The sequence below is a fragment of the Furipterus horrens genome, unplaced genomic scaffold (assembly GCF_987537825.1).
Source record: "Furipterus horrens unplaced genomic scaffold, mFurHor1.1.pri manual_scaffold_3, whole genome shotgun sequence".
NCBI classification, from domain to species: domain Eukaryota; kingdom Metazoa; phylum Chordata; class Mammalia; order Chiroptera; family Furipteridae; genus Furipterus; species Furipterus horrens.
In genome coordinates, this window is record NW_028327173.1 from 8,966,333 (window position 1) to 8,981,406 (window position 15,074).

Genomic DNA, 15,074 nt, shown 5'->3' on the forward strand with positions numbered 1-15,074 from the left:
GAGTGTGAAAAAGTGCTGAAATAGGGGTAAGAGCACGTTAAGGCCTGGGAGGATTGTTTGTGGAGGAAACTGGGCCCAGAGAGGCTGGATGGCTTTTCCGGGACAACATGGCCAGTTAGAGGCTCCCACAGTGCTCAGAAGTGAGCCATAAAGGGCTTTACTGGGTCCTTTATTACATCTGTGTAAACCAACCCCCTCCGGCCCCCTAATAAACAGCTTGCGGAGTTGTTTCAATACAAAATCCTTTCATTCACTTAGGAGAGTTTGCCCCGTTTCCTCATAATGCCAGAGCCCTGAGCTCCAAACGTGCTCCCAAAATGTTTCTTGTTGAAAAACGAATGGGGCAGCTGCAGGGCCCTGAGATGGCCAGCAGAGGGTAGCACCGAGCACTCCCAAACTCGCTGTTGCCCAAACAAGGGGGAATAAATCTGCAAGCTTCCTGGCTTTAAACACTTCCTCTTAACAGCCTATGATTGATTCATTGCTTAGCAAGCCTCCCAGGGTGGGCTCAGAGCCCCCTTAAGAAGTGCGGCACTAGTCTAAACATTTTGAGTCCCCACACCATCTGTGTGTGACAGAGCAGGGAAATAAATACCTTCCTTCCCCAGGGCCTCAGGGCTTGTTAAGGGCCGAACTGGATTGGAGTCTGCGGTGGGACAAACAGCTGAGCCCAGGATGCAGGGCTTGGCCCTTTGCCCTGGGAGCCGGATCCCCGCGCGGAGCCTCTGCCCCATGCATGCCTGTGACCGCTGCCACATGGGCTGCAGCTGTCCCTGCCCCTCTGGGCCTCCCCTGGCCATTACACCTCCTGGAGGGATTTCCCCAGAGTGCGTTATGGTCACATTAGCAGCAAGTGCCTGCTTTCATCGTCCTTTCAGGTGGAAGAAAAGCTTCAGGAGGATTCCAGAAGGAAATTACTTCAGCTACAAGAAATGGGGAACAGAGAGAATCTCATTAAAGTCAATTTGGAGAGGGCAGTAGGTCAGGTAGGCACACACGGTCCAGAGCCCCCTTCCTTGACCCACGGTCCCTGTGGGCTTTCTGCACCCAGGTGGCCGGAAGGTGGCGGGCAGGTGAGGAGATCAGCTATGGTTTGATTCTCCCAGTTGTGTTGTGGGTAGAAGCTTCATGGGCCTTCTGCACCCCAGTGGATGTCCCTGAAGAGCCTTTCCCTGCGGGGGAGCTGCCCACTCTGGTGGGTCATCGTCGCCCGGGACCCTGGCCAAGCTGCCAGTCCTCAACCCCTGCCCCAGTTAACCAGCCCTGCTGTTCCCTCTTGGGAAGGGTTTGAGCCCCTTAACCCCAATGGTGTTTCTAGTACTTTCTGCCTCCTGACGTTGCCCACTATCTTGCCTCCTCTGTGCCCCCAGCAGATGTCCCTGTCAGTATCCATAAGGAAACGCTGCTTTTCTTAGGAAAGTAAAACCCCAGAATGTCAAAGCTCATGAGAGATGGAGACTCTCTGGGCAGGGAGGTGAGCAGGCCTGGCCTGGATGCTCTGGGGGTGCCACATGCTAATGTTCTGACCTGAGATGGCCCAGGGGCCCCTCCCCTTCCATGTGGTGCTGACATCAGGGCCAGAACATGCAAATGAGACTTCATCAAAGGCTGGGGGGTGGGGGTGGGGTTGTAGGATGAGAAGCCAGGATTGGGGCACTAACCCTCCAGAACATGACCTACCAAGGGCAGCCCCCCTTGGGCTCCTCCTCAAGGGGCCCCTCCTGGCAACCATGGCCCTGGGGCATCCAAGAACATTTAGCATGTACGTGTGTTTGTACTTTTTTTTTTTTTTTCTGGGAGGGTGGCTTCAGCATGCTGCTCTGTGGATTCTCAGAAGGATCTGTGGACCACCAAAAAAAGGCTAAGAGCTGCATTCCTAAGGGTCCTTCCATCCCTCCCAGCCCCCAAAGCCATTCCATTCCACAGTGTCCGAGCCTGACCCAGCAGCGTGACTGATCTTTGTCAGAGGCGCACACGGGTTAAATAATGATGCTGACTCTTGGGCAGGTTTTAAAGCTCCTTCGACAGATGCCACCACCCTCACCCCAGAGTTATTTCTCCTGCGGGGTGCCCACCCTTAGCGAGGCAGACAGTCTGCCCCCCCCCCTGGGCTTCCGAACTTTGTGTACCGGGGCCAGCCCTTCACCCTTCCTGCACTCTGCACTCCCCAGCACCCACCTGATTTGAGGGCATAGTCTGTGCCACTGGCCCAAGTGCCAAGGTCCTGATTATGATTCTAGAAAGAAGTCATCGTGGAGACGACCCTCAGAGACATTGAGATTCCTTCGGGTCTAGACTCAAGAGAGAGAGAGATGAGCCCCCTCTCTGTCCCCAGACTTTCCTACCCCGGCACGTTGTCTCTGTGATCCTGCTCTCTATCTAAGATTCATGTGACCCCAGGACTGAGCCCATCATCCAGGAAAACCTGTCCCTCCACCCCTGAGCAGTCTTATCAGTGCCTCTGGTGGGGGGAGGGGCATGACACACTGGGCCCGCCCTACATAACCTCTTCCTTGGATGAGTCGGGCCCCTCCCCTTGGCTGTGGCACCCCCATCGGCTCCTGGCAGGCCCACCACAGGGACATCCTTAGGAGAATGTCACTTCACTGCTTGGTTCCCCAGAACGCCACCATGTGCAGTCAGCTCTTGTGTCGTGGGACCCACTGACTTCTAAGTTGCTTCCCTGGCCCTTCAGGTCCCTTCAGGACTCTGTTGACCACGTTTTGCCCGTGAACCAAAAACCCAGGCCAGAGGCCACCAAGCTGGTAGATTTCCAGACAAACGTGGGCTCCCGGGCCTCTCCCTTCTCATGGAAATTTGAACTTGCAATCCTATAAGCCCTGATTTAACTGAACTGTGCTCCTTCATCAACCGTAACCTGAAGACGCCAACACCAAGGGGCATTCAGAAGCGGGTTGAGCTGAAGTGAAGGACCCCGTCTCTGACAGATGCTTCTGGTTATAAGCATTCGGCGAATATTTATTGAGTGTCTACTCTGTGCCAGGCTGTACCAGTCCCTGGGGACACAAAGAGGAATACAATAGATGGAGTCTCCAGGACTCGGAACATGTCTGGCACGAGGCACGGAATGGCAGAAGGGAGTGAACTCTCCCGCCCGCAGGCACCCTCGCTGATTACGTGGTCTCCTTGGGCTGACAGCCTCAATATTTCTTTCCCAGTCTGGTGCCAGCTTAGCAATTATGGCAGAGCGCTCCCAGCCCCAGACTTCCCACTGGATAATTGACAGCGAGCGGCTCTTCTGAGGGCTTGAGACATGTGCGCGCTGACCACACGCATCATCTGGGTTAGGCAGCCAGGCCGAGAAAGTAATTAAAGCCTGCTGTTGCCTTCCCTTCTGCGGGCACTGCCCCTCCCAGCGAGACGTGGAGATTTTAATAACCCTTAACGACCATTAACGGGGCACAGACCCTTCTGAGTCCCCCTCGTCCCCAGGGATGGCGAGGCTGCCACCGGGCTTGCCAGCCCCAGCTGCCCGGCTGACCCAGTTCCCTTCACTTTGTGCCCCAGCTGGAGCACTTCCGGAGTCAAGTCATCAAGGCCACCTACAGGCGAGCGAAGCCATTTCAGGACAAACCCATCACCGATCAACAGGTTGGTCCAGCTCGTGCACCGTCTTCTCCGGGGACCTGGGGCTGCAAACACTGGGAGCCTATGTCCCGACTTTTTGTTGGTGGCACACGTTTCTCACACTGTCATAAAGATTTGTTTTGACTTCACAGGATCTTGGGGGGGTTTCAAAGTAAAAGCCAGTTAAACTCCCTTGAAATGTTTCTGCGAACATCCAGTTAAATCACCGGGTATTTCTGGTCACCAAACACGCACGTGTAACCTTCATTAGCACTGGGAGGAAGGGCTGCGTCCCCACAGATGACGCGCTCTGGCGCATTCCTCCTGAGCAGGAAGGGTGGCGGCGAGGGTGGACTTCTGGCTGCAGTGACGGCCTTGTTCATCATCTGATAATCCTGCCCACCCTCCATGTCAATGTGCGGGTGAAGACGCGTGCCTCTCGCTGGCCACAGGGCAACCTGGCCTCCTCTCTGTGAGCCCACAGCATCAGGCTGTGTTATCAGTCGCTCCTCAAAGGCAGAAAAATCTAGAACAAATGAATGACAATGGATCTTGGGATCTTAAAAGCCGTCTCCGAGCCCAGGACACGTGGGCTGGTGACAGAGTGGATGGCCTCCTCCACCCAGAGCCATCGCCAAAACCTGTCAGACCCTCCTTCCTCACCGGCAGAGACGGGATGATGCACCCCAGCCCCTTCCTCCCAGAGCCACCCTGTGTTTTAAATCCTTTTTTTTTTTTTCCTCTTTACCACCAGTTACTAGAGAAGATTACCCAGGTCACCGAAGACAGCATCAACTTCCAGCAGCGAAAACAGAGCCTGCAGGAGACGCAGCTGAGCAGCCGCAAGCAGGAGGAAATCACGGAGGACATTGAGAAGCTGAAGGCGTCGCTAGACAGCTGCCAGGTGGGCCCCTCTCGGCTTCTCACACCTGTCCCCCTTGTCTAAGTTTGTGCTGCTTGTTCGGGAAACCACCCGGCCCTCCTGGAGCAGGTCAGGCAGGAATGCTCTGCTTCTTTGCACGCCTTTTTCTCCTTGGGGGAACTTATTTGAGTACTGAAAGCGAAGGACCTTGAAAACCGCCCCCGGGTGAACTTGGCGTGGCCAAGGATTAGGAGCTCACAGGCCCCATGTTATTTCCCGAGAAACCAAAGAAACATCCTTGCCCTTCACGGGCAGCTTCTTTTCGACCCTGCCATGGAAAGGCTGCCTTTGACCGTGGAGGGGACGGGACCTGGGTGTCCGGCCAAGTCCCTGCGCCCCAACACGGAGACCCTACTTATCAGAGCAGGCAGCTGCTTCTGCTTCTCTGGAAATCAGTAGCTACTATTCGGGGAGTCTGTGCAAAGGTTGGCTTATCAGCTCTTTCAAATCAGGAAGCCGCACTTTCTGACCGGCGTGTCTGTTGACATCAGCAGAAATTTTGACGAATAAAAATAGCCAAATTTGGTTCTCATTTCAGCCAACTGTCCTTGGCAATTTGGCTTTGAAATTGAATAGACCTCCGTGGGGGGGCGGGGGCGATCTCTCTGACCACCAGAAGCCCAAGTTAGAGAACAAACAAAAGAAAGGCTCCTCCCACAACGCCCCCACCCGCTACCAGAATAAAGGAGATAAAACTAACAGGGCCATCCCAGGGCAGCCAACCTGTGGCCCTGCCGGCTTCATGGCAAAGCCAAGAACATCGTTCTTCACGGGTCACGGCAGGTAGTATTTGTGGCGACAATGTCCGGGCACCTCACAGTCTCATCTCTTTCCAGGCTTGCATGGCCATGCCTTGCTGTAGCCACGACCTGAAGAAGGAGGTGGACCGTCTTCACGGCCTTCAGGTGAGCCCACCGCTTTCCGGGCTCCAGAAGGTGGCGCTGGACGTCCTGCGTCTGCTGCAGTCCTGGCTGGAGGACACGGAGCGTCTCCTCCAGGACGTCGGGATCCAGCTATCCAACTCCGACAAAGGTTACTGCGACTCTTTTTCTCACATAGCTGCCTGACTCTAAAATGTCACGTTGAATCTTATCACGGTGGGACATCTGTTGAGGAAGGCGTCTCAGGCATGTGGCCAGGTGTCCCCTTCTCTAGACTTACTTTCCTTGTCTGCCTGAGAAGTGCTTTTCCTTGGAAAAAAACACATGAGGCGTGATTACTAAAGAAAAATGAGACCTGACAGAGGCCAAAGGAAAATTAAATCAAAATTGTACTGCATCTTACCTCTCAGCAATAATGACTGTTCTATATATTTGTAATGGACTTTTTTCAGTGTAGTTTTTGGTTCACTACAAAATTGAGAGGAGAGTTCCAAGAATTCCCATCTGCCCTCTGCCCCAAGACAGGCACCAGAGTGGTACATTCATCGCAACTGACAAACCTACACTGACACCTCATTATCGTCCAGAGTCCGTAGTTGACATTAGGGTTCACTCTGGGTGTCGTACAGCCTGTGGGTTTGCACAACTTTATAGGGACGTGGATCTGCCATTGTATATCATGCAGAGTGTGTACTCACTGCCCTAAACACCCTCTTTGCTCCACCTTTTTATTCACCCCTCCCCGACCCCTGCCCCCGGCAGCCCCCGATCTTTCTATAGTCTCCATAGTTTTGCCTTTTCCAGAATGTCAGAGAGTTGGAATTGTACAGGATAGATGCCGCATCTTCAGATGGGCTTCTTTCACTTAGTAATAAGCATTTGCATTTCCTCCATGTCTTTTCCCGGCTTGACAGCTCATTTCTCTTTGGTGCTGAGCAACAGCTACTCCATTGTCCGGAGGCACCAGTTCGTTTGTTCTGCTGCTGAAGGACGGTCTGGCTGCGTTCAAGTCTCGGCCGTTGGGAGTAAAGCTGCGCTAAACATCCACGTGCAGGCTGTTGAGTAGAATAAGTGTTCAGCTCCTTGGGGTAACGGTCAAGGAGCGAGACTGCTGGGTCGTGTGGTAAGAGTAACTTAGATTTTAAAGAAACCACCAAACTGTCTTCCAATGTGGCTGCACCATTTTGCACTGCCACCAGCAAGGAATGAGTGAGAGCTCCTATGGCATCTGATATTGTCACTACTAGTCTGTTCTATATGTGACTTCCAAGGTATGCGCCCGTGGAAATAGCTGTGTGGTTCTAGGCAAGTCACCCACCCTGGGCCTCAGTTTCCTTGCCTGCAAACGGGAGTAATAAGGAATGCTCATGTTGTGAGGTTTAAAATGCAATGATATATGTAATGGACTTAGTACAGTCCCTGGCGTGGTGTAGGCACTAGCCCTGTGTTTATTGATTTTTTAATTTTCCAGAAGATAGTGTTATACCCATTCTCTTTAGCCTTTTTCCTAATGGTATACCAGGAACGCCCTTGTCTGTCAGTGCATGCAGATCTGCATCGTCCTTGTTACTGATGGCGAGGAATCCCATTGTGTATGAGGATCACGGTGTCGTTTGCCAGTCCTCTATCAGGGGCGTTTATGTTGCTTCACGTTTTCCACACTTACAGATAATGCTGAAATAAACATTCTTGCACATTCTTATACCTGTGCACCTTATCTTTATCACCCTAGGAGTGGAAGGACATGGACCACTTCCACTCAACAAAGATTTATTGCACGCCTACCAGACACCGGGCACCATGCAAGGCAGAGATATAATGGGGTCAGAAACAGGTAGAACCCGGGTCATAGGGTGAATGAGTGTTGGCTGCAAAATTCCTCCCACTTTACATTCAAAATTTTTATAATAAAATATTGGGGGAGAAAAAGAGGCACTATTCTTGCCCTTGTAGATCTTATGGTTTGGGGGAGGGATAGGGTGGGGACTAATTAAAAAATCATTCACATAAAATTTTAATGCTGATGATTTCTACGAACAAGAAGTGAAGGACTTTAACCTGGTCAGGAAGACCAGGATGCATAGCAGTTATTTGCCAAAGAGGGGAGGGGGGGAAAGGCAGCACTCTGGGTAAAGGGAGCAGGGTGGGGGTGCATGGAATACACAAGGGCCTGAATTTAGAAATAGGGGTGGGGGCGGGGCAGGGCCTGTGAGGGAGGTCAGCGGGGACTGTGTCATGTGGGGGCTTGCAGGGCCCTGGTAAGAAGCTCTGCTTTATCCAAAGAGCAGCAAGAAGCCCTTGAAAGGCTTTAAGGAAAGAACTGATGGAACAGGTTTGCACTTGGAGACAGTCATCTTGGCCACGAGTAGAAAATGCACTGGAAGGCCGCCAGCACAGAACACCAGTTAGGAGCTGTCACAAGAGATGACAGCGGCTAGCACTAGAGTAGGGGTGGGGATGAAGAAAGAGAGAAGATTCCCGGGGCATTTAAGAAGAATAGCAACAGGCCTCAGTGTGGGATTGGATGCAGATGGAAGAAAAGTGACAGAGAGAAGGGGGTCTACAGACCTCCTGTTTCTGGCTGCGAAAGGACAGATGTGGTTCCTTCATAAAATCCAGAGTGAGAAAATGCGGCATGAAGACCAGTCTGAGGGTGAAGATGAGTGTGAGGTGCCTGTGAGACACCCAAGATGAGGTACCAGGGATGCAGCTGTCACCCTGGATGTCTAGTCTGAAAGTAGATATTAGGGTTTTAACCCAGAACCCAGAAGAACATGTGCCACACAGTGGGTGCTTATTACCTGTGAGATGGATGATGGATGGTGATGGATGAATGATGGACAGATGATGAATGGATGATAGACAGATGACAGATGGGTGGATGGATGGATGGACGGATGATGGATGAATGATGAACGAATGATGGATGGATGATGGATGGATGATGAACAGATGACGGATGGATGGATAGATGAGTAGATGGATGGATGGACGGAAGCTGGATGGATGATGGACGGATGACAGATGGATGGATGGATGATGGATGGATGGCTGAATGGACAGATGATTGATGGATAATGGATGGGTGGATGGATGGGTTGACGGATGACAGATGAACAGATGGATGGATGGTCAAAGCCATGTGCATGAATAGTATCACTTAGGAAGAATTTATTGACTGAGAAGGGAGAGCCCAGGGCCACACCTTGAAGGACTCTAACATTTTGAAGGTTTTTAATACTCCTTGCCAAACTTTCCTCTGGTGAGACTGCATGAATTTCACATTTTTACAGCAATGAATGAGAACAGAGGAGTGATTTTTCAACTCTGGTGATTCTACACCCCCAGTCAGGATGTCTCCAAAGTAATCCAGAAGGTGGTATAAAGTTCTTCCAAAAAAAAAAAAAAAAAGATTAACTTTTATATAAATACCTGCCCCTTGCACGTAACACAGAGAAGAGGGGCTGCTTTTCTCCCATCAGCGCATGGCCCTCCGGTGCCAGCGTGACTGCTGCTGCAACCGTGGCAGAGTCCTGAGGGTGCGTGAAATCGTGACCACACCTCTATCTGTCCCTCAAGATCGGAACTAACACAGAGACAGAACATGCTCTGTAGTCAGAGGGTGGCCAAGCTCTGTGTGGACTGTCCCCTCCCCAATCCCAAGACATTCTAGTCATTGTAGCCTGTGTCAAAATCTGGTCCTATGTTACCATAAAGAAGTGCAGACTGTAAAGGTAAGCCGCTGGGCCAGCAATTCCAGAAAGACTCATTTTAGGCAGCGGGTCTCAGACCCGCCACCTTCAGGGCGTCAGGAGGCCCGAGCAATATGAAGCAGGTCTCCGCAGATCCCTTCTACACGGATGCGCACTGTGGGTCTGTCAGGACGGGAGAAAGAAGGGTGTTCCCAAAATAAGTTTCTCCTTTCTCGATGCCCCTCCCCCTGTCCAACACCTCTCAGAATACCGCTCTGTGGGACACCTGTTGGGGAAATACAGACTGTATTCTGGGACTACAGCTCTTTTGTTCTACAAAGTCAGAGAGGCAGCGGGGAGGGCCGTAACAGAAAGGGCAGTGAGCAGGGCCCACCCTTCGTCCTGTCAGCAGGGAGGAAGTTGATGGTAAAAGGCATTTGTCTTTCAGTACAAGCAGTATTATGGCAAGGTCCCAAAAGACTTAAAAGAGAGAGAGAGAGAGAGAGAGAGAGAGAGGTGAGCTAGAGTATTCCTTATGCTTTCTATATGAAGTACTACTGTACTGAATTCCTAGCACAGAGTCTTCTATACAGGGATGATGGTGATGGTGATGATGATGATGGTGGTAGTGGTGGTGGTGGTGGTTTTCGGAAGGAGGGGGAGGAGGATAATGGTGATGATGATGATAGTGATGGTCCTGGTGGTGATGGTGGTGATGGTGGTGATGGTGGTGGTGGTGGTGGTAATGATTAGATGGTGATGGTGAGGAGGATGGTCATGGTCAAGGCGGTGATCATGGTGATTATCATTCATTACTCAGCACTTATATTCTAATTGCTGTTTGAAGCAGTTTTTATACACTATCTCATTTCTTCCTTACAACTCTATGAGGCAGGTACTATAGCCTCATTTTAGAAATGAAGAAACTGACTCAGGAAATGTTTTAGGAGTGTTTCACTATGATAAGGGGACACAGGTACTTTCCATTACTGAGGCCAGCAGGGGATCCCCGGCCATTCAGCGTCATCCACAAACAGCCTAAGAGCCTTCTCTGTTCGCAGTTCCTGAGAGATGCCCAGGGTTTTTTTTAACTCTCTTAACTCCTTCTGGGTGCGTGGAGCTGAGTTTGTTGTTTTGCGTGCATTGTGTACTCTTATCCTCCCACAACCCAATGAGCTAGGGACTATCATTGCCTTTATTTTGCAGGGAAAGAAGCTGAATCTCAATGACACTAAGAAACTTGCTTGAGGTCAGACAGCTGGTACATGATAGGGCCGGGACTTAAACTGAAGTCATTTTGATCCTAATGCCTGTTTATTTTGTGACCCCCACATCCCTCTGAGGATCCAGAGGGGCACCAGGTACATGCCTGGTTAATGACAGGCTCTGTCATTAACGTGGGCAGAGACAGAGCTAAGTGTTTCCGTTCCCTCTGGTGCCACCACGAGCCATGCCCGAGGGAAGCCTCTTTTGCATTACGGCCGAATGCTTCGGTGTCTGGGTTTGGAGACCAGCCAAGTTGGCATCTCAACTGCGCACTCACGAATTGTTTGAGAATGTTGACTGCTCTGTGCCTCTGTTTACTGGTTTATAAAATGGGGATAAATTCTCATAAGGTTGAAATGAGACTTAAAGGCTGTGATGAACAGACAAATATCAGAGGTGGGTCACAGAGCCTTAATAACTGTGATCTGCCGTCGGCAGCGGCCTCCAATACTTGCGGAGTTAATGTGGCCTAAATGTGGGCGGTGGGCAGAGCCCTTTCCTGACCCCCTTCCTGGAGTCATGACAATGGGCTGCGTGTCCCTGCTGCCATGTGGTCTAGCTGGGACTCCATCCAGGCCCCTGCCCTTTACCACACACTGCCTGCCTTTCAGAATATTGTTCTAAGAGATTAAAAATACCTAACAAGCTAGGTTTGGGAAGCCTCCCTAGGAGAACCCGGGTCCGGTCAGTGGAGGGGAGAGCCGCTTGCAGTGTTTGGCTCTGTCCTGAAAGGCCCAGCAGTTGGAGTTGCTGCTAATGGGCTGATGGGTGAAGGGTTGGACGTGTGGTCCGGCTTGGGAGATGGGAATCCTCTAAGGAGGAACCTTGAAGCTGAGTTTCCCACACCTCCCGCCTGGTTTCTCGGCGTTTTTTGATAAGGGAAAGAACAAACTTTGCATTTTTCTTTGCAAGCTTAGATTTTGTGTCCATTCCTGAAGACTTTGTCACAAACAAAAGGCTTCCCTGCATCCGCAGAAAAACGCCCTTTCTCTGATATCCCAGATAGGCAGTATTTTTAAGTGAAAAAAAAAGCATGTTGCAATACAATACGCTAGTGTGCTCCCATTTGTGTTTTTTTTTTTTTTAATTGTCAGTATGTGATCAAAAGGAAAATACAGAGAAAAATCATAAACCTGTTGAGAATATTACCCAGCATCTAGGGACTTCACTTCCACTCAGCTGTTCCACAGATATTTATGGCAGGCCTACTATGTGCCAGCCATTGAAGATACAGCAGTGAACACTTTGCACGTGTGGATTTCTGTAATGTCTGGATTTTTGTAATAAGCACCTATGACTTGGTAACCAGAACTTGCTCCTTCTCCCAAAGAGAGAAATCTTGTCATGATTACTGTTCACCATCCCATCCAGAAACCTAACCACCCGTTCTCTCTTCCCCTTCGATATCCATGACTCCCTTCGGTCCCTAACCCTCGCTAGACCCTTCCCCTTGGGTTGCTGGGTCACAGGTTGCCACTGAGCACAATCCCAGACCCATCCCAGTGCGGCCACCGCACATCCAAGCTCGTGCCCAGTTCTCACAGCCCAAGCCCGTGCCCGCCCCCCCAGCCACCTTGCCTCCCTGCCAGCTTCCCAACGCACCTGTCCCCCTGAACACCTCACGGGAGCCAACCCAGCCTCTGGAGACTCTGGAGCCTCCAGCCTCTTTTAAGAGAGAACGACAGCCCTAGGTCTGAATTCTGACCCTACCACTTACCAGACTTGCAGCCTAACCTTGCTGAGCCTCCGCTGGCTCATCTATAAAGACAAACACGTTTCCTCGCTGGGCTGTTTATAATGACAAGAAAATACCAGGTGTCGGCTCTTGGCTTGGTGCCTGGCACACAGCAGGTGCTTAATATTTGACATCTATTATGACATTATTCTCACTCTTCCATGATGGAAATTCTCAGAAGGCTGCATTGGCGGAGATCAGGGCCCCCGGGCACAAGCATGTTCAGCTCCCCTCCTCTCTCCCTCTGTACCCACATCTTCTCCCTTCCCTCTGTCTTCCCCGCCATATGCTCCTTCCCTGCGTCTCCCCTCCTCGCTCCCTCCCAGAGAACAGTACACAAGGTCCTGAATGAGGACTCTGTCGTAGGCACCTGCAGCCTTTCTCTCTCTCACTCCTGTTTGCCATCAGATGTGACTTCAAGGTAGTCATTTTTCACTGGAACCCACTACTCCTTCAGCGCCTTTTCTGCCATTCATACGCCTCCCTTCCCGGTGACCCCGAAGGAGTGCAGTGCACCCTCTGTCTGCACTGCCACGTCCTACTTCATCTTTGCCTCTTTGCTCTGCCCCTGTGGAGTCACGGGCACGGAGCCATCCTGCACGGGCCGCCCACCTCTGTCCCCAGCCTCGGTTCCCTCTGGCCTGCCCAGCTCTCCCAGTTCGCTGTCTCAAAACCCTCTCACCCCTGGGCCCTCCCGGGCCCGGCACGCCCTCCCTCCCTCCTGATGGTCTGCGCGTGTTCTCAGCTGTCCCTTTCTCCAGTCTCTGTCCCTGCCTGAGCTGTCCCCTACTCCGTGTGCTTCAACAGCCACCGCCATGCAGTGATGGCCAGCGGACGTCTCTGCAGGCTGGGCCGCCAGCAGCAGGGGTGCAGGTCGGTGCTGCCGCTGAGGCAGCAGGTGGGGCCCCCGGCCGGGGCCATGTCCACCAGGAGGAAGGGTGCTCTCCCCGAACTCACACGAAGGCCCCGGAGCGGCTGGGCTGGTCTTGCCCACTGAGTGTGCCCAGATCTCTGTGGCCCACCCCTCAGCACCCCAAATGCAGTATGTCTGACACTGAGCCCGTCTGCTCCTTTCCTCTGCCCAGCCCCCCACATCACCCCACCCCGTCTCTTCCTCCGCCTCACCATGGGGCCACTACCCTACTCCTATAAAGGCTTTCTCTCTTCATCCTCTTTTCTTATACCTGTTGCTCCCACCTGGTTTAGAACATTAGCACCAGAGATCTGGCCACGCCTGGGGCTCTTAGCCACGTTTTCTGCCTCTAACTCAGAGGAAGGGGTTTTGCTCCCAGGAGACAGCTGGAGACGTTTTTATTACCACAGCTGGGGTGGGGGTGCTGCAGGCACCCGGGGAGAAGCAGCCGGAGAGGCCGCTGGCCGTCCCGCAGTGCAGGGTGCAGCCCAACATGTCAGCAGTTAGGAACCCTGCGGCTCCTTCCTCTCTGTTGCATCCCAGTTATTTTTCTGGGGGGAAAACAGAACATGGCCTATCAAGCCAATTCGCTTCTCCATCCGCAGCTGAGCTAGCAGTGACTCGGAGCGTGGAGTCCCACTAGCTTGAGCCCACGTCCAGGCTCAGCCACCGGCCAGCAGTGTGGCGCTCAGCAGCTGCAACCTCTCGGGGCCCGACCGCCTCATCTGTAAAACAAGGCGACGACCAGACACAGGAGGGTGATGGGCGGATCGCCTAACCGAGGGCCGCGCACGTAGGACGTGCTCAGTGCATCTCGATGATGTCTAAGTCAAGCTCACGCGTTTTACGCTGGTGTCCCAGGCCTGCCACACGTTGACCTCACTCAGCCTTCCAGTGCATCTCCACCCTCCACTCCCCCACACCCCTCATCTGCTGCAGCCCAGTTCAGCTCAGCACTGACCGCGGGTCATGCTCTGCATCCGCACACCCCTCCTGCTTTCACCACCGACCCCCCCCCACCCTGCCCATGACTTTCCCAAGGCTGCTGCAACAAATTACCACCAACTCAGGGGCTTGACACAAATATTTATTCCCTTATAGTCTGGAGGCCAGAAGTCCAAATGCAGTTGCACTGGGCTGGAGGCTCCAGGAAAGAGTGCTTCCTTGCCTTCTTCAGTCTCCAGAGCTTTGTTCTCTGCTCTCCTTGGATCGAGGTCCTCCCTCCTCACAGCCTGGAGTGTGGCATCTTCACATCTCTCTGCTTCTGTCCCATCACCTCTCCTCTCTCTGTCTGGAGTCAGGTCTCCCTTTTCCTCCCTCTTATAAGAATCCGCGTGTCTGTCCTAGGTCACCCCCGATAACCCTGGGCAGTCCCCCCTGCCTCAGGACCCTTAGCTTCATCGTGTCTGCGTGGTTCCTTCTGCCCTGGAAGGCAGCACACGCAGACTGCAGGGATCAGGACCCAGGTGTCTTTGGGGCCATCGCGCAGCCTGCCACATCCTTCGTTCTGAATTCTGCCCGCACCTGGTGGCTCCTGGCCAAGTAGCCTTCTTTTGTCTCTCCTCCTCTGAGACTCTCACTCCTCCCCACACCGCCCTCAGCAGTCACCAAGGTGCTGCCCAGAGGCGCAGCGCGTTCCCTTTCAGGCCATTGGACCTTGTCTCGCAGGCTGAACTGTTAGCTTCATATCATCCCCCACACTCAGCTTTGCACACAGTGGGACTTAGTCAGTAGGTGTTCTGTTGCCGTTCTGCTTTTTATCTTCCACGTCCAAAACCAAACTGGGCTTTCAGCCCAACTGAGCTGATCAACCATTTTAAAAGCACGAGTTTGGGTGGCAAGTCACGTTTTCCTGGTGGGAAGGCAATGTTACCCTCGTCCACTTGTTGGCAAGCTCTGTAAGACTTTATTTTGGAAAGCACAGGAGGTGAATCGAATAGATACTTAAAATCTTCTTGCTTCTCTTTTTTTTTAAGGATTGTCTTTGTATCTGAAATATCTTCTGGAACATTATAAAAAAATCACTATTCGGACCCAGGAACTTCAGGTAATCTTCTAGCTTTTAGAAAGTTCAGTC

The 15,074-nt window shown here is 52.3% G+C and overlaps 1 protein-coding gene across 1 annotated transcript in view; it reads left to right on the plus strand.

Annotated features, from left to right (window-relative positions):
• The window catches only part of FHAD1 (forkhead associated phosphopeptide binding domain 1), a 120,939-nt gene that overhangs the window by 58,065 nt on the left and 47,800 nt on the right, over nt 1–15,074 (plus strand). The window contains exons 11-14 of the mRNA XM_090268634.1: nt 3,529–3,612; nt 4,343–4,492; nt 5,347–5,542; nt 14,974–15,044. Of these exons, the coding sequence (XP_090124760.1) occupies nt 3,529–3,612; nt 4,343–4,492; nt 5,347–5,542; nt 14,974–15,044 (501 nt within the window). The remainder of the gene's footprint in view (nt 1–3,528; nt 3,613–4,342; nt 4,493–5,346; nt 5,543–14,973; nt 15,045–15,074) is intronic.